Genomic DNA, 21,554 nt, shown 5'->3' with positions numbered 1-21,554 from the left:
AAGGTCTTCAATGATGCTTCAGTCTAGAATGTGAAGAAAATTTGTTTTCCATGAGAAATGAAGTCCCAATACAGTAGAACCTCCAGAAATATTTGATGTCATTTTGTATTGTTTTCCTAGAAGTCAGTTAGAAAATTATCCTTCCGCATGCCAAAAATGCTTGTCAACAACTTCCCCCTTGCTAACGATAGATGAACCCTTGCCACTTATTGCATAAGCCTTGCACTATGGTTAATACTTGATTAAAATGAAGTCTTCATTGATTTGGAGGTGAGGGAAAGTGATACCTTAACTGCAAATTTGTCTCCAGGGTCTTGCCTTTGAAATAGGCTAGGTTATCAAATAAAACCATATGATCTCATCTCACAGAACTAGACAACTTTTTCTTATCCTTTTCTCAGTTGAGTTTCCTGCCCTTTAAAATAATTCTCTCCAAGAACTGCTTTAATTCATTGGAACTGCAGTAAGCTTCTTAGATTCATGGATTCTCACATCATTCCCCCCCCCGCCCCCCCCATGCCACAACCCAAAAATTGAAGAATTTCAAAATCACTTAACTAGTCATAAAAGTAATTATTTTTAACACCTCTTTCTCCAAACTGAAACCACCTCTTGGATTAAACTGCCAGATGTGAAGAACAGTAGTGCTACTTGTAAAACTTGCACGCAGGCATCTCCTCAGAACATTAGGAGAATTTTCTCACTTATTTTATCAAAAAGGAAATGCTCTTTTGCAAGATTAATTTCTGTACTTCTGCGTTTAGAAAAGGAATGGAACCAAAACACTTGTTTTGGAGAAAAGACGCTCCTTAGGAATGCAAGCCATAAATAATGTTGCTTCTAAGTTTTGAAGTAAGGGTTTATTCCAGAGCTCTAACAATAGCAGTGGCTTTTGTTTCAGACTGCTGCCTCTTCTGGTTCAGCTGCAGTATTAATAACCACAGCAAGACTACTGCTACCACAGTGGATTTAGCTAGGACGTGACAAGAGCGGATCCAGGAGATGGAATCCTTGTCTAACCTACCCACTCCCACTGACTCTTACACAATGAACCACAAGCTGCACAGAGAAGACTTCAAGACAAATGGACCTTTCCAGTGACTCTAGACTCAACTACTCATTTTACTTGCACTTTCCTTCCAGCTGCAGTCCACAGGCTGGGGAGGTCCCCCCCAACAGGCTTATGCTTTTCTGACACATTCCAGTGGACTAATTGCTGACAGTCAACACATTCCAGTGGACTAATTGCTGACTCCCAGTTGTGCAACTCTGCTGTCTTCAGTAAAGCTGCCTACATATGGGCAGTTACATTTGGCTAGATATTAGTGCTAAAACCAGAGCAAAATTCCACTTAGTCATTTCCATGTTACCTCTGCAATAATGATAATAATTAAAATGAAAATTTCCACAGAAGCTAGCAGATGACACCACATAGAGATTTTATAAACATGCTATCAATTTTAACTAGGTTGAGCATCAAAAATTATAACTCGACAGTATGTGCAAGTTTCAGGTAAAAAGCTATCTAAAAAGTTATACCTATACTATTGTATAGAAAACAGTTTGTCTTTTGCGTACCTTCTACAAACCTTGGAATGTAATCTGGACAGGAATTAATAGCTACTGTTGCTTCAAAGCATTCGGACATCAAAAAGAGCATAATATAATGTTTATTTGCCAACACCAATCCAGTGTTCACCATTTCTCATACAGAATGTACTAGAGCTGCTTTCGGTATGCACTCTGCCTCAATTTAACAGATTCACAATTCTATTCATCTAAAGCATTTGCTTAAGACCGGCTATTGCTACAGAACTATTTATTGAATTCTCTGGCCTCTGTACCAGAAACAGGCAGAAAGGCACTGAATGACCAACTGAAGAGTTATCAAAAAGTTTTATTTCAAGAACCACAAACTCTTAAGAAACCACCATGGAAAGAGGAGTGTTGGCTGTAAGATCTTTAATTCTTCCATAAAAGAGGAAGGACTACATCATCTAAGCAGAGAGCTTCCAAATTCTTTTAGAGCAAGATGGTTCAAAATATATCCACATTTTTGGGGGGGGCAAATAAATAGCCTTGCCTCAAATGGCAACCATAAGGAAAAGCTGTTCAAAACTGGTCACATTTTGCACTCCTTCAAAGCTGACAGGAAGGGGAAAAACAAAGCAAAACTCCAGCTTATTCATGTGCTAGGGTAGAAGTATAAAAAAATGTCAATTATTTAAACACACAGTACTTCTCCAGAGGAACGTCCTTGCAAAAACAAAAGTAATGGCTGTGCTTTAAGTATCTTTTCAATGTCACTTTAAAAGCTACATAATTCTACCTGGATATGCAAAAGCTAATAATGCCAGAGGACAGCGAAAGCAAGTAGGCAGCCCACCATTCCATAGCATTAAAAAGTGATTAAATGAAATTCACAAATGGTTTAGTGACATTTCTGATAGACTAATCACATAGTAGTGCTCTATTTAGAGAAACAAATCCATTATCAAAATATTCCTTTTAAAAAACTTGTATCTCAGAGGAGTACTTAATGTATTTATTGTGTGGAGATAATGGCTTCTCACTTCAGATTTAGAAGAACATGGATGAAAAGAGGGCTTCCTACAGCTGTGTGCACTAGCGAGAACAAGTACAAAACTCATTCTCCAAGTTTCCATGCTTTGAAACAAAGGAAAACTAACTGTTGACCCAATTTATGAGCCTTTCTTAATACAGCCTGTACTGTAAGAGTTATCGCCTCTCAAATGGCAGAGCATTCAGCCACAGACACCAACCACCCACTTGAAGCAAAAATTAATTCTCTTCTGACAGATTGGTTAGAATTAGCCAAGAAAAAAAATCACAGGTGAAGGCTCAAATATTTTTTTACAAGTCGTATACAGCATGCATTGCTTCTCAATATTACCTCTAACCTTATTCTTCCCCAGCCCCCAAGAAGCATAACTAATTTACATCTTAGCCACTGCATTATCAGTACTTCTTACACAGATGCAGTACAGTGCTAACCAGTACAAATTCTTTGTTCTTTTCTTAAATTGAGCAAGTTGTATTTTCTGGGGCAGGGCTCTATTTCAAACAGCCACACTGATGAAAGCATCCATATATGGCAGATGCCAAAAAAATCTCAAGCTGACTGGATCTTAAATCTGTCACAGAAACACATTTAGAATCTTTCCAGCTAAGTACAGTGCATAATTAACACTCATCTGTCTTAGAAAGACTTAACTTTTATTTGGCCATTTATTTTAGTCTGTGCTTACCTCCATTTTTTTCCAGTATACTAGCTTGATCAAGAAGATTTCTCCACTAACAGTTCAACCAAGAGTAACCTTTTTTTGGGACAGTCATCCACTTTGGAGCTGTACTGTACAATACAGGTGTAAGCAAACTGATTTGTGTGGGGTTCTGATATTTGGAAGCATACTAATACCGTATACAAAAATTGGAATTCATTAGTATTGCCTTTTTAAACAGACGTTTTCAACTGCAAACTCATCTATTTTCACAATCAGAACATTTTTGTCCGAAAAGTTTATTTTAGTTTTCTGAACACTCTAAAGCAATTGCTTTTGATGTTACATAAGTGTCCAGATAGGATTAACAAAAATTAAAATGTTCTAAGTTACAAATTTAATTCCTGTAAGAGCTTCAGAAAAGAAATAGAACAGAAGAGCATGACATACACACATTGTGAAGAAATTCCAATTTTTCATGCAATGGCAGGCAAGATGTAAAAAGCCACCCAGTTCACACATTTGTACACCGAATCATCAGAAAAGTACTCTGTAGTAAATCTGTACATCCAAATACATTTGGGATCTACACCTAAGTTACATTATTTAATGTTATATACATTTATTACCCCTGTATAATGTCTAAAGGAAAATCTTCATTCAAACCCAAACCAAAAAAAAAAAAAAGGAAAAAAAAAAGGCAAGACTAACTTGGAAAAAAAGAGAATCACTTTAGACATTCAATTAAAACGTTTGTTTTGTTTTAATCTAGACCTCAATGTTTATTAAAAACACAAGTCCTCTTCATTTAACATTTTGCTTTCTAACTGTACAGTAAATTGCATTGCAGAGAACACATCCCGTTTCAGACTGTATTTTCTTTGGATGGATTTAAGATGTAGCTGGATTATTTTAAAGATAAATATAGGGAAGTTGGTCCAACTAGAATGACAGCTTATATATTACATGCATGTGGGTTTTTTTATATATTTTTAAATTACTTTTTTAAACAAATGAGTGTAGGGTATAGTTGATATTGCAAATAAACCAAAAAGCACCTGGAATCAAAATACAAAACATACCTCCTTATCCTGACAATGGCAGTAAAAATCAGAAAAGTAATCTTTCTGGAACAGCATTTTTACATAATTTAGAAATGTTAAGTACCAGAAAGACTACTAATCAAGCAGTTTTAGCAGCCAAATTTCCCTCTTTATATTGAATGGAACAAATGCTTTAAATAAACCGTTTGTCCTCTTCACTGAAGAGAGCTAGTCTATTCATCTTTAATGAGCTTTTTTTGGGGGGGAAGATTAGCCACGTACTGTAGTAATGCCTACTGCATATAATCCAAGCATTTGCTGTGAACAGTTGGAGAAAGCAGTCAGTAAGAACCTAGGATCAATGAAATAGATGTTACTTTAAGCCATCCACAAAACGGAGACCCATATAGTGCCCAGTGCCAAAACCCAGATCTCTTCTCGCGCTTTTTGCTGTGCAAGTTCATCCCCATGAAAACAGGAACTGATCCATAGTTCAATTTTCTTATTTTCTTAGTCAATTTTCACATTAGTGTAGATTTTACGAACAAAGGCACTTGTTCCCATGTAACCAATAGCTCCTGCAAAATAAACACAAAATGTTTAATGTTAGATAATCAAAATAAAGCAGAAATATAAACTAATCATTTTAAACAGATAAAGTTATATAAATCATGCACTGTGCAAAGAAAATTGTTTACCAGTGATACTTATTCTCAAACTTTAATTATCCATGCTCTCAGTGAATGTCTGCCATAAACTGCCCTAGTCTAGCAACCTAAATCCATTTAGCCATCTTACCAAGAGGCCATGCTCACTTGGCCTCGATAAATACAGCAACCCCCCCCTACTGCTGCCAATAACTGGGTCCTTTTTTTCTGAACAGAGGGTAGAAAACATACAATCCTCAACTCTGCAGGAAAGGAGGATGAGAGGGGAGGTTTTTATTATAAATGACATGCCTTCCGGATGAGTGTTTTATTTGCAGATGGCTTTTTCCTTACCACAAGGCACAAATAATAATAGATTCCCATCCCAGGAGTTTTAAACTCCAAGGAGGTCTGTACAAAAAGATTAAACTAGTAGCAGTTAGTAGTTAAAGAAAATTGCAACCTGTGGTTTTCAAATTAGTCAGTCATGAGCAGAGTATGTATTGTCACAGCAGTAATAAAAAAGGTCACTGGGTTTTTGATAGGGGCAACAGTTTAGCATAAACTCTAAAATACTGCAGGTCTACAGACATCTGGAAAGATGAAAGCGCAGAACCAAGAGAGAACAAGAACTCTGTCAGACAGGGATTCAGCAACTTACCTGGTCAAACTCAGCAGCTCAGGTTCGCCAGGCTGAGTGAACGGTGTTATCTCATGATATCCACATGAAATACCCTATTGTGTGTTTTTCATGGCTTGCAAGCAAAGTAAGACTAAACTAGCCTTCTGGAAGTCAGTTTGGCTAACTCTCAGATTAGAAATGAAATTGAAAACTAAGCAAGAAGTAGAGAGAACTGCTCTCAGACAGCTACAATAACACATCGTAAAATACTGAAAGAAGAGGATAGAGAAGCCGGGGCCTGTAATTCACTACAGATGAAGAGAACTCTTAACACCAAACGTGTGAATGTTCAGTAAAGAACAGACTCAATAGAGATTTTTGTTTCCCTGGAGCAATGCAGAAAATTCCAGGAAGAAGCACGAAGCAACATTTTTGGTAAAGTGACCCTGGATGCACCAGACTCGCCCAAGATGAGTTAGATATAAAAGCCTAACCATCATTAAGAAAATTCAACAAAAGCTTTCTTTCTCATAAAAGTAGAAAGTTTTATCCTCCCTTTTAGAAATCTCAGCATCATCTCTGCATCCACTGAATGAATCCTTACTAACCAAAAACTGTATGAAAGACTAATTCTACTCTAAACAAAAAGATTGCACTTCTGTTACTGTGCAGAAGCAGCTCAGGGACAAAGAATTAGGAGGATAAGGGGAAAAGCGATGCTAGAAACACAAAATAATATCAGAGTGCCTGGAATTGAGACACCTAGAAAAGCAAAAGCTTCAGAAGAAAAAGATGACTATGTATCCATATGGAATAAGAGTTACAGAGTATTTTTCTCTTCTACAAAATATTCATCTAGGTCACAAGCTTGGCTTCTGATAGAGGCATAATGGCAATGGGAATAGATGATGGATACACATAAAGTTTTTCACTAAAGGAAGAGAAAGAATGGTGTCCATCACTACTCCAGTCTGCATGTTCACATAAAACACAGCAAGCTGCTTTCACAAGGACAGTCAGGTAACCTCAAAATTTGTACTCTTCCCATTCATCTGCTGGCAACTTTAAATCTTACTCGGAACAAACAGTTGACAGTAGGCTTTTTAAAACTAGTTATAAAAGGAGCCAAATACACTTTGTGGGACACAGTGGCCAGTTCCACTGGAGTCTGCCTCCAAGTATGTGAGATTCTGCAGCCTCTGCAGGGAGAGGCAGCACGGCTGTATCCCATATTCTATGTGATCTGGATGGATTTGCTATGAACCATGATTAACACTAGCATCATACTAGAAGTAGCAAAAGAGTTTTGTTAAAATATGATAAAATACTGCTTTAAGTAGTGAGTCTTCTTAAAGGAAGGGAATGTGTATACCTTTTCTATATTGCTACATCTAAGCATAGTATGGATACATTAATACCAAGCATGAAGGCAATAAGAACAGTGATTGCATCCATCAAACTTAAATGGCATACCGTAGCAGCTATTTAACAGTCTTTCTTTAGTAAGCAGAATTGTCCTGAGCAAGTACCTGGTCACAAAACAGTGTCTCCAAAGTCCATCCTAGCAAACAGGTGGAGAATAAAACCTTTTATCTGTGAATAGTAACACCTTTTATTTTCCATGGAAATTTGACTTTCCTGTGGTAGGGAGGGTCTGCCTTATAGTACAACCAACCACCCAAAAGGAAAAATTTGGCAGGATTTTCCAAATTAAGACCTTGCATATCTACATGATGCATGAAATCTATATGTCTGTGGAAAGGCAAGTCGCATCAATGCTCAAGATTTACTCAGAACCCAGGGAGTTCTTTAAATTCTGAAAATTGCTCAGATAATTCATAAGCCCAGCTATTAATTTCACATGCAGTTCTATTTTTTAGATCTTAAGAGAAACATTCATGTGTAACCTGCACTCAAACCTGATGTATCAGTCCAATGCCATTAAAACAGTAAAAGGCCTATGGAGTTAGCCTTTGTGGCACAGCATTTCAAGCAGTCTAAATGTCATGATAACCATTCCACTGGCAGAAGACAAAGCAGTTATACTACTAGCTCAGACAAAGTAAATCTGATTAAAATGAACACAGCACACATGCAGACCAGGTTGTTAATTGCAAGCAGTAAATGTGCTAGGGATACAGTAGAGAGAAGAACTGGTAGTTTCAGGAGAGACTAGTAAAACTTCCTCACAGACTGAGCATGTGCAGAGAAGGGAATCATGAGCTCAAACAGGAGCATCAACAGCTTTTTCTGCCACCTGCCAAGTACCTCATCTTCTACCTTATGTAATAAGTGACTCAAATAAAGTCACTGAACTCATGCCTTAAGAGGCATAGTGCCTTGGCTGTACAAAGCAGGCAATGCCATCAGATCAAACACCCGTTTTAGTCACTTGACTCAGGTGCATTCCAGAAAAAATTTTTTTTTTGAAGGTTTCTCTAGTGATGCAATGCCAGATATCACAGAGATCTAGGAAAACAAAGCCCTAACTGTGTTTCATTTGGACCTAGATGATAGGTGCACAAGAGGGAATTGGGGAAAAGAGGGGGAGGAGGAGCAGAGAGTAGCAGTCACAACAGAACACAGCTCTCAATCACATAAACAAATCATGGCCCCTTTCTGAATCATGTCAGCCTTATCCATGAAAGACCACTAATGGCAGTACCCAAGGCAGGGGTAAAACTTCAAGATTACTTTGCAGGTATTGAATAAAACATAAGAAGAAAGAGAGAGAGAGAGAGAGAGAGAACAACAACAACTGAAGAACATCCTCCTGAGTTGGCTCATGATAAAAGAAATGATAAAGTCATGATAAAGAAAATGATTTTTTTTAAGTATCACCTCATGAGGCATTTAACTAGGTTCTGTCCCATACTAGTTTAGCTGAATAGGTGGTAAGCGTATCTCAGCAGAACAACAAGCCTTTAAATAAACAAAATTCAAAAGAATCCAAATAGCCAGGCAGAGTAGCCACTAAACAGTAAAATACTGATTCTTTTCTCTTACCTCAAACCAATTAACACTCATTACAGATATGGTTTTGTAAGCATCTGCCCCAAAAAGAAAAAACCCACCACCACCAAACAGAGACCTCCCAAAAATACCTTCAGTCATACTTATAGTATTTATCTGGATGTGGAAATATGGCATTGCAGGAGGGCACCTTACCACCTAGCCCTTATGCCATCTACTAAGCTGGGAAGTAAGGTTTATCCTTCTCTGTCACTAAGAGGGAAGCATGAGGAGCTCAGAAGATTTGCAAGTTCTCATGGGCTCCCTACTGTCCTGCCCCAGATATCAGATGCTCTGCAGAGGGCAGCAGACTTTGCGGATTAAAGCATCCCACCAATACGGGATTTGAGTTCATTAAGTCTAGTCAGGAGCACTAAAACAGAGCTAGATAATACCAGCCTACACATATTTTCCCTGTGGCTGCTCTGAATCCCAGCTAGTTCATCTGGTACTCAACTGTGTGTTACCAAACATACCCATATGCATGAGCATTGAAAGCACACACTTTTCACAGGAAATGTACAGTCAGTAGCATGCACGTTGCACAATTCTCTAACACAAATGTCTTTGTTAGCCTTCAATGGCAGCCAGTTCCTCGGACAAATGCTTTCTGACAGGGAATTTCCACCTCCCCCTCTCAACATGCTGAAAATAGGAGTCCTCAGTAAGAAGGAATCTCCATGCTCCTTTTCCAACACACACACACTTAAACACAAAAAAAATCTCAATAGGGCTGTAGGAATACAATTTAACACATAAAACAAGTATTTTCTGATTCTGAAAAGTTTAGAGCTTGCTCTAATGTTCCATCACGTAATGCCTCATTGTGACAGGAAAACATTTGACAATCTCAGTTTTCAATGTTTTAAAAAATATTTTAATTACAGAAACTGGTGGGCAAGCTTGGCTTCTGCATCACAGACATTTTAATCAATACCAGCCCGAACACTTTAAAAGAAGAGATTTAAAGTTGAAAAGTATAAGCCTATTAAGGGAAAAAAATGGCTGCGAGACTTCCAGAACAGCAGGGAAGTCTTGCAATGTGCCAAGAACTTGATGAGACAAAATTAGACTTCATGAGGGAGAAAAGAAACAGGTACTCAGCAGTTAGGAATGATTTTCTCTCCTTTTTATGAAGCATTGTGAAATTACCTTCTTGGGATATCAAGAAATCCACACTTTACAAAAAGTCCAGTCCTACAAGGCATCATGGGTCTCAAATCTTTAACTCACAGAAAGCCTTCTGTTATAGTCTACAGGACTATTCATTCACTGACAAGAAAGGTGTGAAATAAGGATCACACCTAAAAAGCAAAGTACATCATATGAAAGTGCAGAAGAATCATACGTTTTCTGGAAGTCAAAGTGAAGGATTAAAATAAGGCTAACAGGTGGACAAGTGCACCTGACTTCATCAGATGGCCTTTATAGAAAGTACTTTTTTTTTTTTTTCCTTTAAACATTTGTCAAGATAACATCTTAACAAGCAATGAAACCCAGCTGACAAAAAAGCACATCTGTTCTCTCCTCATCTGTGAGTATTTCAACACTTATTTCTCAAACACTATCCCAAAGTTTCAGTTCTTTCTGTACTGGTCACCTTCATATACATACGCCACAAGACACAGATGGTAGCATCGTCAGGATGGGGTACCACTGATGCCTTAATGAGTGTTTTGTACTGGGACAATGGTAAAAACTGCACATTAAAACATTAACGTGGAATCAGCTTAACTTCTATTTATTTTGCAGAATTTGGTGTGTTGAAAATACATCTGTTACTGTATTCTGACCCAACACTGAGGCTGAAATTCTTGGCACAATACATAAAAATTATTTCCTATCTGAAGAAATAATCCATAGAAACCTCCTATGCTAGTAATATGAGCCAAATATAACAAGAGAGCTGTAAGATTATTTTCAAAGATTGTAAGGTTTGTTTGGCAGATCTGATACACATACATACTCCCTACCAACACCACAGAACTAAAATCAGAAACGTGACAGTCTAATCAATTCTGACAGCAAATTTTCAATATATTTGAAACTTACCACACATAATCCCCAAAGCTGTACTAAATACTGCCATATAACCAAAGTAAAATGATGTTTGAAACAAGCCATACATCCTGGAGGGAAAAAAAAAATTGCCAGGTTATTTCCCATTCTTCCTCAATATGAATTATTCTACATTCTAAAGCACGCTAAAAACAAACTTCTTTGGCATTATAGTAATCTGATAGTCAAGCATGAAAACTACCACTTACTTTGTCTTGAAAAAGTAGTAGTAAAAGGAGTACATGTAAACATATATCGCAGTTGACGCAGCAGAAAGAAAGCTTGTCCATTGCCTGGAAGTAAACACACATCCATTACACATCTAACCACAACAGATGCACAACAGGCTAAAATATCTGCCTTGAGAAGCGTACTGATTCTATACACTTATTTAAATTTGACAAAATCTACACATAGTCTGCTTCAAATGACAAAAGCTTCTAAGGCAGCAGCTATCACTGATATCAAATAATGAACCTTCCCGATATTCCTGTGAGCACTGACTTTTAAATATGTACATAGGCACATGCATAGCTCCTGCACAGAAAGAATCCAAGAAGCAGGCATGAATAATCAAGTTCTGCCTTCTTTTACTCCTCAGAGCTGAGACCTAGACACGGGACACTTTGCAAGACCCATTTAGACTGAAGAATCAGTATTTTCATAGAAAACACTCCTGTTCTGGTCAACTGTGCAAAAAATACAATACTTACCACCTGTAATCCTCTGCATTTAGCAGGAAATATGTACAAACGATAGTCACGCAAACTGTCACAATGCAGAGGATAACCAGAACCAACATCATAAAGCCATAAACATAGTAGATCTTGTAAGCCCAGAATGAAGTAAAAATGAAATACCTGAAGAGAATAAACAAAATATGCAGATGATATTGCAATAAGACTCAAATTACTAGCAGTTTGAATCAACTGCACTAATAGCTGACAGACTCACATCTCAATAAAAATTGATCCAAAGGGGAGGATGCCACCTAGGCAAACAATAACAGCTGGTTCCATGAACCTGAAAGATATTAAGGTTTGTTTAGGGACAGTTTTATTTTTTCATTTATAAACATATGTTTAAGACAAAAAACAACTGCAAGAATATATTTAAAAGGCATGCTAACGAGAATTTTTGTCTCTTATCAGCATGTTAGAAAGAAAATTCCCCCAAAGATGTCATGCGTATGGTGAGAAAAAGTTATTCTTGGGGAACCCAAAACAAAACATAAGTTTACATCCATTTCCAGAAATAAGGTTATGGTTCTAACCAGCATTAAAGGTTACAGAAGTAATCCTTCTTGTCAAAAAAGGACTAACAATCAAAATCCCTTAACATCCACCAGCCTCGAATGAGGTCACTGAAAACTCAATGCTGTTGATGGCCACACATCTAATACTTCAAAGAAAATTTTTAAAAGGATAATGGTCATATAATTAAGAATCACTGTATATTTTTAATGCTATATTGAGCCAGCGCGTGATGAGCACACGGTCAAAAATTATTACTCAGTTACCTGTAGATGATACTGTTACTTACTAAAGGTGACCTCTTTGTAGTACTTGCAATGATACTGAATCTAGCTAGCAATGATTTAATTTGCAGCTTCTTTAATTATTTATAGGGAGACTTGTCTAAGTTGATAGCGTGTAATTTCATCTTCTTGAAAAGTATCTTATTTCTTTTCCTCTGTCATCCTGATCCAGCAAAAAGCATCAGTTTCCCACAATACAGGCCACACTATAAATCAAATCCTAGCTTCTCAGCTGCACAACCTGCCACTAACAACAGAGTAAGTGTACTGCACTTCCTGGATATTGCAAGTATACATCTCTCAGTGCCCCCTTTACCCCATCTGTTCCATTCCTCTGAACAGGGAAGGCAAGAAAAATCTATTAAAAAAAAATCCTCTGAGGATATTATTTCCATAGCTTGCTGCTTCCATCTCAGAATGAAATAGGAAAAAGTGATTGCATTTGTGATACTCCAAAAAGCGAAGCCTACTTAGGCTAGGCATCCATATACATTCACTTCAAAAATAATTAACGCTTATTCACAATGCAAACTGTGTACCTGGCTTTGTGCCATCCAAAAAGGTGCAAAACAGGGAACAGGACTGCAAATGTCTGCCCACTATCACCCTGCAAATGTGCCTCAGCCTGAACTTGGAAACCATCAAGCAGAACAGTTCTGCCTCCAAGGCATGTTCAATCCTAAATCTGTCAGAGACACTAACTAAAGAGGAGAGGTTTAATTTCAAGATAGCCATATAGGAACTGGGTTGGGCCCATCCCTTTTACATAAGGGACTGAACAGCAATTCAGGCCAAATGTAAATTAGCGATCCAGGACTATAAAAGCTGCTACAATTATTAACCATTAATTGTGCTTGGTATTTTTATTCAAGAGAAAAATTGTACTAAGAAAACTTCAGTAGAGGCATTCTTCTAGACAAATCTGAATCTAAACATTAAAAGTTATTCCAGAAAAACTTTTAGTGATTACACCTTAAAAGTCATTTTAAATGTCCTGAAGCAAATACATGTAGTTTACGTGCACTTGTCTTTACCATTTTTTCTCCGGTATGGGGCGAGGAACTGCATTGACACGACATGGAAAATTAGGCTGCCCTGACAGATTTCGGCCAAGAATCGTGCCAACCAGATTCAATGGAAGAATAACAAAGAAGCAAATACAGCACACTGCCACCTGTAAATTAAAAAAAATCAGGGATGAGGAGACAGAAAAGGATACGACCAACCCACCCCATATATATTAGTGCTCAGTTGTTATCATCGCAGAACCATACTCCTCATTACGACGCACTAGACAATACCTTTACCTGCAGCACCTACTTTATCAAAAGTAGTATTTATTTCCTGAGAAACTTCTAATAAATATTAGGGAAAAGTTTTAGTATAGGACAGAGCATTTTCTTGCATCAGGGAACAGAAATATCCCAGTTTTTTTTTGGTTTGGGTGAGGATTTTTTTTTTTTTTTTTTTTTTTTTACTGTTTTCTTCTAACCACTATACTCAATATATTACAAAAACATGAAATGGAATTCTTCATGTTGTTTCATTAGAGAGGATTTTGACAGTTTCTCTTCAAGTTTTGCACAGTGTGTTATCCCTTGGAATTAACTTCTAGCTGTTAGCTCATTACATACAAAAATATCACCCCCCAAAAAAAGTCCAAACAAGAATTTGAAGCCATGTCAGAATGCTACAAATCAAAATTTTGGGCTTAAGTTTCTCCACTACCCACAAACCGGGTAATTAAGAACACAGATGCCAAAGACACAAATAGGTATGTACAGATACTCGGTTTACAAGCACAATAACCCCATCTAAACATACAGATTAGGTTTATGCACACTGCAGCCAAACCCAGCCCGTATTCTAGCTCTCTTTAATGGAGCACCCTCCAGAAAACGTTGCTGTGAATCATCTTTCATGTAATACATGCACGTAACACTACTTTCGCTGTTCACAGAAGGCAACACATTCTTATCTTCCAAAACAGGAAATTGTAAGTATTTAGTAAGATATTCTCTCTTCAACAAAAATGAATGAGCATTACATAGCTTGATACATTTTTGATACTGATAATTAAAGATAGAACTGTTTCTAGTAATGCAATAACCATAGTTTCCTCTGAATATTGAGGGTGTGAACCTCCCTATGCAAATATATGAAAAACAGCCTTTTAAAGGGTACTGTTGCCTCATGCCTTGCCCCTGCACCTCCTGAGCAAGGACAAAGCTGCCACACTCTTCTTGTATCCCATCATGATACATGCTACCCACAGCCGCAGATTAATCCCATACCAGGGAGAGAGGACCACACTGACACGTATAGAAAACAGTCACTCCATGATAAATGAAGGCTCTTCATATACATTATCTCTATGGAAACCTACTGCAGGCAGCTGACAAGCGAGAACCCCTGGGCTTCACAGGAAAAGGAGTTGCACTACATTAACTTGATACAAATCTAGCATTAAGTTGATTTCACCAGTTTAAGGCAACATCTGACAAAAGTGAGTCTATTGACTTGCACACCATTATTGGTTGGGTCAGATGTGGATGAAAAATGTTGCCTGAAGTTGGATGGAGTAACGTTGATACTTCTTCACAGGAGAGATATACTAAGCATATGAGCAACAAGCAGAAGCACTGTCCAAATTGCTTTATAGTTCTTTAAGAGGAGGTTAATTAAGCATTAATATCATAAGCCACTAGAACTTGAAGCTTCAGTTGTAAATAGGACAACACTAAGTAGTTTTTACATCTGACAGCACTAATAAAGCAGAGTTCACTACACATTTAGTATCACCATCTATCTTACAGTACAGCAAAAAACACTGGTAAGCAAGCAGAGTGGTTTAGGCAGGACTTCGAGGTCACCCAAGAATGATTGTCAAAGGAAGTGTACAACTATTTCACTCTCACTTAATGGATGCAGGTTCAGCGACTTTGCTCTTGAAAACTGCTCAACTTGAATAAAAGAATAAGCAGGTAAGAATTTTCAGAGCAAAATGCCAAAAATATTCTGAAACAAACAGCAGCATTTTGAGTCCCACATTTATTAAAACCGTTTTAAAATCCTTCAACATCACAGGACATGATAAAAAGCACTACTATGAAGGCAAATAAATCAAAACAGTCCTCAACAAATTTAAGCAGTTCTAGATCAAGAAGTCACAGCTTGTTTAAGGTGCAGTGGGTAAAAAAACATTCAAGAATCATGGCCTGGACAGAATCAAAAGAATTTGGGGCCTGACCACACTGAAAGTCATTTCTATTTGGAAGAACAGCTTGCTTTATTGGGGCTGTTTCCTAACTGCACAAGGATTTCTGGGTGCCATGGGCCATCTCTGTCCACAATTTCAGTCAGGCTCTTGCAGGCAGGTTTCAAAGCTGGCTGAAATGGCGAGATCAAATATAGGCAGTGTGAAAGGGCATCCCTGTTACTCATCCACATGAAACTGTTACAGTGCAGTGTTATCACGATGTTTCTGGCTTCATTTCTTCATCTCAGAAATTACCTCAGACTAGGCAGACTGATAGCGAATCCACTGCTTTACTGCAAAAAGGAAGTGTCTTAACAACAGCCTCAGTCTGAGCTCACCTGGAACCAAAATCTCTAATTTCCTAACTGTCTACCTTACAAAATAAGTCCATCATGGAAAATCCTCATGGAGGGGATATGACCTCAGACAATGAACCACACAAGGACCATCCAGTGCTACTTACTGATTAAAAAGCAAACTCCTAGATGATAAAAAAGGCAGGTAAAGGCAGGGAATATCACCTCACCCTAGTGACATCAAACACAGAGATGAACGGCTTTAAATCAGGCAGGAAAGGAGTAGGTCTCACTTGTTTCTGCAGAGCATAGCTGTTGTGTCGTCTGGGAGGCTGACCCATCAACAGCTTTGAATTCTAAAATGTGTATCTGTATAAAATATGCTGAGGCAGACCAAGATTCCTGAATAACATCCTCAGTAAGTACTGCCAACTTGTTCCCAGTACGCCTGTCACTAGCACCCGTCAGAAAACCTGCACACTTGTGGTTTCATTATCAGATCAGCCAAGCCATGACTGACAATGCTGTAAGATTGTTAACTATTTTAACCATCTGGCTAAAAAAATAAACTGTTCTCAGCCAGAACCACTAGAATGTTAGGTAAAATCTAGTAAGTAACATTAGATAAAGGCAACACATTGTTAAACAACATGCCACTCGTCTTAATGTTATGTTCCAAGGGCAGCTGGAAGAGGAATGCATTTTCCTCTTTTTCCTGAAGCCATTCAAGAGTCTACAAATATCTGAGATGATTTTTGCAGTGCAAAGAGAAGCCCTCCAAAATGAGCAAGAACAGACCATACTGCAGACTTGGGAATGCCTCCCGCTTCCACCCGACTCTGATACGCTCTCCAAGCTGAGAACCATGAACGTTCTGCCCTCTGGGATAGCCGAGCACTCTCGGGAGGCTGAGCAACGTGACTGGTGCAGGTTAGAATGGGCACACAATGCGTTGACGTCAACAGTGTCCTCTCTTCTCTGCTCTCAACTTACTGCCTGGCCCCAAGCAAGTCTGCTTGTTCAAACTGAGGCATGCTGAAAATTATTTTTTTCCATTCTTGGCAGTAACAGTTTTCTCTGGATGCAAAGTGGAAGTAACCGGCTCTTCTAGCTTGTGCACCATGTTATTCCTACTATATTGTCTTTAAAGCAAAGGATCTGAGCAGAAGACACCATTTCCTCCCAAACTGAACAGGTATCACCTCTTGTCACAAGTTGCAGGGGTAATCACAATGATGATACAGGTTGGGCAATATTTAAACCTTCAGTCTAAAGCAAACACAGGACACTGTGGCACACGTTTTAATTAAAAGAAATCAAGTTGAGAGATTTTTGCCTACAGGTTTCAAAGAATGACATTACACAGTAAAAGAAATAGCTCAGGCACATACTGGCCTCCATATCACCATCACAGATGGTGAGAGGAAATGAAGACAGGATCAACAGACTTGTGCTCTGCCCTTGCACCGGAGCTCTAAGATGGCATCAGACACTTCTCAGGACTCCACTTAGAGGTTGCCAGTAACATACTCAAAAAAAGCTGCCTGAGACTGCAGTATCATCTGAACAATAACAGCTTCTACATGACCAGTGCAGACATCAGAATTAGGTCCTAACAAGCCTTGTAAGAGAATTATTATTGTAACATCACCTTGCCAAAAAATACAGAGAACAGTTTTAACTACCACTTTAGACAACCCAAATATAAGAAAACCTAGGCAAACCTACATCTGCAAACCCAATTTTCCATCATGCAAACACTCTCCAGAACCAATACTATACAGTACACATTACAATATTCTGAAATATCACATTTACACATGAACATCTGATTTACTTCAGAAGTTTCAGTTATCACAGGACAGACGATCTATGCCATCAAGCTTTCATTCTTACTAATCCTTTTTTTGAGGAGGAAAGAATATTCTATTGCCCTTGACTGAACACGCAAAACACAGTTTTCCTTATTTGAAAGGAAACATTGTTACGAGGGATATAAACTATGTTCTACCACGACCTGTTTCACATTTTCTGACAACTGTATATTAAACGTCATTCAAAGCTGATAATTAAAATTTTTATGAGTATATCTAATATTAAACAGCTACTGGCAGGCTGCAGTGCCTTGACTACTTAATGCACAAGGGAGAAATGCAATAAAAACTAACTGTCAAAGCAGTAGAAGTTTGATCTTTCCTGTCAGCTACCAAAACTGCACTTGCAGACAGCATGAAGCTCTCCAATATAGGTTATCGAAACTGTACAGTGAAACAACTTCATACACTTACTTCATACACTTAATCTGTTCAAACATCACACAGAAGAAAACAACACAAGGCTTCAAAATAAAGTGTTATTTATGCTGTTACAATTAAATTGCCAATCTATAGTGCTGCTTTGAGAAGCAAATTGAACTGCTGAAAATTTAGCTAGAAGTGTTCAACTCTGTCTACTTCTGGATAAGCAAGTCTTTTTTGATAAAGGTCTTAGTCGCTTTCAAGCAAGCAAAGAAAGCATTCTGCTGAAAGTATATAGCTTGTTTTCTTTCTTGGCCAGGTATACTTCAGCTAGATCATTTCCTGATCCAGCTCGCTGCATGAAAGCCTGTGCAGCTACCTTTTTCAGCGGTAGCCCATGCTCCTGTCAAATTGCAGCCATTGGGGATAGCTGCAGTCTGGATTAAGCTATCTCTTGGTGCGAACACCACTTTTTTCTAACTTAGACAAGGTATAATGGATGCAAACACTAAGGTCTTGATCTCAAGAGAAATTAGAGGTGCATAACACTATTTAATGAAATCACTAAAAACACACACTGGAAGTCTTAGCTACACAAGAATTCACTAGTTCAAACAAAACAGAAATGGCATGTTCTAAGCAGTTTAATACAAGCTGCTTAGATTCTGCAATTAGAATAAAATATTAGTCATACTAAGGTAAGTCTTAATGGAAATCCTTAAGGTATGTACTATGCACAGATCAACATAAGCAGTCATAAACTGTAAAATACCAGAACTAAGATGGTCTCTTTAAATTCAAGTTGTGCTCTACTCTACAGAAATACTGCATTACTGTCTACGCATTTTTTGCATAGAACCTCTACAACACTCCCTCTGAAGGTGTGCAGCCAGCTCACTTTACTTGCCACCATCTGAAATTCTTTTTATAACAACTGTTCCACGCTCCATTTACTGCTTATAATTCAAATTCAATACAAAAGAAGCATAATAGGTAAGTATACTGAAAAGTCTGACTTAAAATGGCAAAAGGTAAGCCAACATGTACTACACCTTCAGAAAAACTATGTTCACCAGTAATAAGACATAATAAATAAAGAACTCTTAACAAAAAATTGGGCTCCAAAAGAGTAAAGAATCAAACAGCACCCACTGCATTTCTGTGAAGATGAAGAAATGATGGGGAAACCAGACTTTCCTATCTCCTTCACATGCTTAGGGAAAATTAAGCACTCTAGTTGAAAGGTTTAAACCATTAAGTTTTAAAAGCTCTTATATTTGAATAAAATCTGACACATTCTTTATTACATTTTGAAGGGAAGGGCAGTTGAAAGATATCCCGGGAAAGATATTAAGCCTTTGTTCAGGCTTACCATGTATTTTGCTACATAATGTTTGTCACATTGTAAGCAGAGGGCTTGCATGTAAACCCAAAAGGGGTAAAGGCAGAACCTCAAGGCTGAAGAATAATTTCAGATACAAACTAAATTATCTTCCCTGTCCCTGCTGCCACAGCTACAGTGAGATCCCAGACATCCGCAATGAGATGGACAAGCTGAAAGAAGCTTTGAAATTCAAATCAGACTGAAATGAGAGCGAGGTGTATGAGCGTCCTGAAAGGCCCAATCAGTTTGAGCATTTAAACACCCAGTGCTGAAGAGCACATGCCAGGTAGATCAAAGGTGCAGCTGCTGTATGTTAGTTTGGATGTCTTCCCTGTGACTTTGCCCTTCTCAATTTCAATAGAAAACCTCTCTGGAGGGAAGAATGAAGACACAGAAGGGAGACTGTGCCTAGTGGTTCACTGGAGAGTGGGTACGCGAATGGGGCAAATTACAGATGCCATATTTAAGCATAGTCTCTTAGCAACCTTTCTGCTCAGCGATTCTTTTCAGCAACTCAGTTTCTGCTTTTTCCAGATTTACATGGCTCAAGAAGAGGTGATAATTCTTGCTAGCATTTTAAATCAAGGAGAGTGTTTTCAGATATCCCAGGGTAAAGGAAGTCATCTCTGAGTTCTAGCATTTTGGATAGCAGAGATTTTATTTCCCCAAGAAAGTAGCAGCAAGTCTGCACTAGACAATTCTGGAGGCTTCTCCACATTGGAAACAAGGGTGGATAAACACAAAGAGGCACTTCTACACAGAGGAATTCCCAGGGACATTAAGCACAACATGCTTAAATTCCAAACAAATTTCATTTCTTTCTATAAACCAGCTTCATTAGTTGACTAGAATTCATTAAAGTGCTGACTATTCCAGTGAAGTTTCCTATCCACAACCTGCTCCTACAAGTCTGCTAACTCCACTCAAAGTTTATTACTACAGTCATGATGATTCAAACACATTCAGAAAACTTTGAAATCATTAAAATCACTGTGAATAAGGAATCCTAACATCCTGTTAAGTGACCCCTCAAGATTTATACGCTCATTTGCTTTTGTACATATGTTTCCAGGATCTTAAAATACAAATTAGTTGAACAGAATTACAAGACAAATTTCAATACAGGTGAAAGTCCATCAGCATTCCTGAACTCCACATGAGAGTACAAGATAGAAATCTGATATCGTAAGTGCTTGCTCTGCAGTAAAACAGAGCATCTTTATACATGTCAGAGACTAATGTTGTAAACCCTTCCAAAAGTATTATGTATGGTCACTAGCCTAGGAAAGAAAAACCAATACAATATTCCTCTTGGGCAAAGACTGATTAATATAGACATAGTCAAAGTTTGAATTTCTGTCTAACTTCTTGAAGATGAGAACTAGAAAAATTAAGTGAACAGTTTATAAACATGTTAGACTTGATACTATATTTAGCAGTCTTATAATGAATGACTAATTCAATGTAAAAAGTGGTATTTAGACGAGCACCGAAAATACTACTAATAGGGAAGTGACTACAATCAGCAACATACATATCAAGTGATTTCTTTATTATCTTCTGTGATTTCTACAACATTCATTCTTTTACAATGAGTTTTTAAGCATTTTCAGTCACATACTGATTTTGATTGTATCTCTAATATTAGAACTCGTAAGACAGATGTTTTGACACCAACATTCATTTTGTAGTAGATTTAAACTAAGCAGAAATACAAGACTTCTCAAGCATCTCTGAAGAGACTAAATGATTTAGCATGTCATAAAAACCAGCATGCAAATAGAGGGGGCTACAAAAGTGTAATAAATCTCAAGATTTATTACAGGTATTGCAGAAAAAACAAGCCTGCCTTTATGCAATCAATCTCTCACTTAAGTTAGTAGTGCTACTGAATAATAATCACAGAAAAGGCAGTTCCACCATATACTTTTCAAAAAAATTCTGCTCTCACAAAATTCTCTCTCTTACGGTCAAACAGAAGCTTTATCCAAGGGCCAAGCAATTATTTCCTTCAGCTTACTTGCAGGGGCCAGGAGAGCAAACAAAATTCTAACAAGAGCCAAGAGATACAGGAAAAGTCATCCTGATTAAATAAGGAAGTAATCCAACCAGCATTTTTCAAGTGACATAGTTAAAACATAGACAGTAGACTATATCCGGACACTAAACATCACTTCAGAATGTGAAAAGAGCGATTCCCTTTCTTAAAGCCAGGAC

At 37.8% G+C, this 21,554-nt stretch overlaps 1 protein-coding gene across 2 annotated transcripts in view; it reads right to left on the bottom strand.

Moving 5' to 3' along the window:
* Window positions 1–1,947: 1,947 nt before the first annotated feature.
* Window positions 1,948–21,554, bottom strand: part of TM9SF3 (transmembrane 9 superfamily member 3) — a 56,897-nt gene continuing 37,290 nt past the window's right edge. For both annotated transcript variants that reach the window (XM_062580327.1, XM_062580329.1), the window contains exons 10-15: window positions 13,196–13,335; window positions 11,579–11,647; window positions 11,338–11,484; window positions 10,834–10,917; window positions 10,619–10,695; window positions 1,948–4,863 (exon numbers count right to left, since the gene is read on the bottom strand). In XM_062580327.1, the coding sequence (XP_062436311.1) occupies window positions 4,796–4,863; window positions 10,619–10,695; window positions 10,834–10,917; window positions 11,338–11,484; window positions 11,579–11,647; window positions 13,196–13,335 (585 nt within the window). In that variant the 3' untranslated portion in view covers window positions 1,948–4,795. The remainder of the gene's footprint in view (window positions 4,864–10,618; window positions 10,696–10,833; window positions 10,918–11,337; window positions 11,485–11,578; window positions 11,648–13,195; window positions 13,336–21,554) is intronic.

This window comes from Rhea pennata, chromosome 7 (assembly GCF_028389875.1).
Source record: "Rhea pennata isolate bPtePen1 chromosome 7, bPtePen1.pri, whole genome shotgun sequence".
In the NCBI taxonomy this organism is placed as follows: domain Eukaryota; kingdom Metazoa; phylum Chordata; class Aves; order Rheiformes; family Rheidae; genus Rhea; species Rhea pennata.
This window is presented reverse-complemented; position numbering and strand designations above follow the sequence as displayed.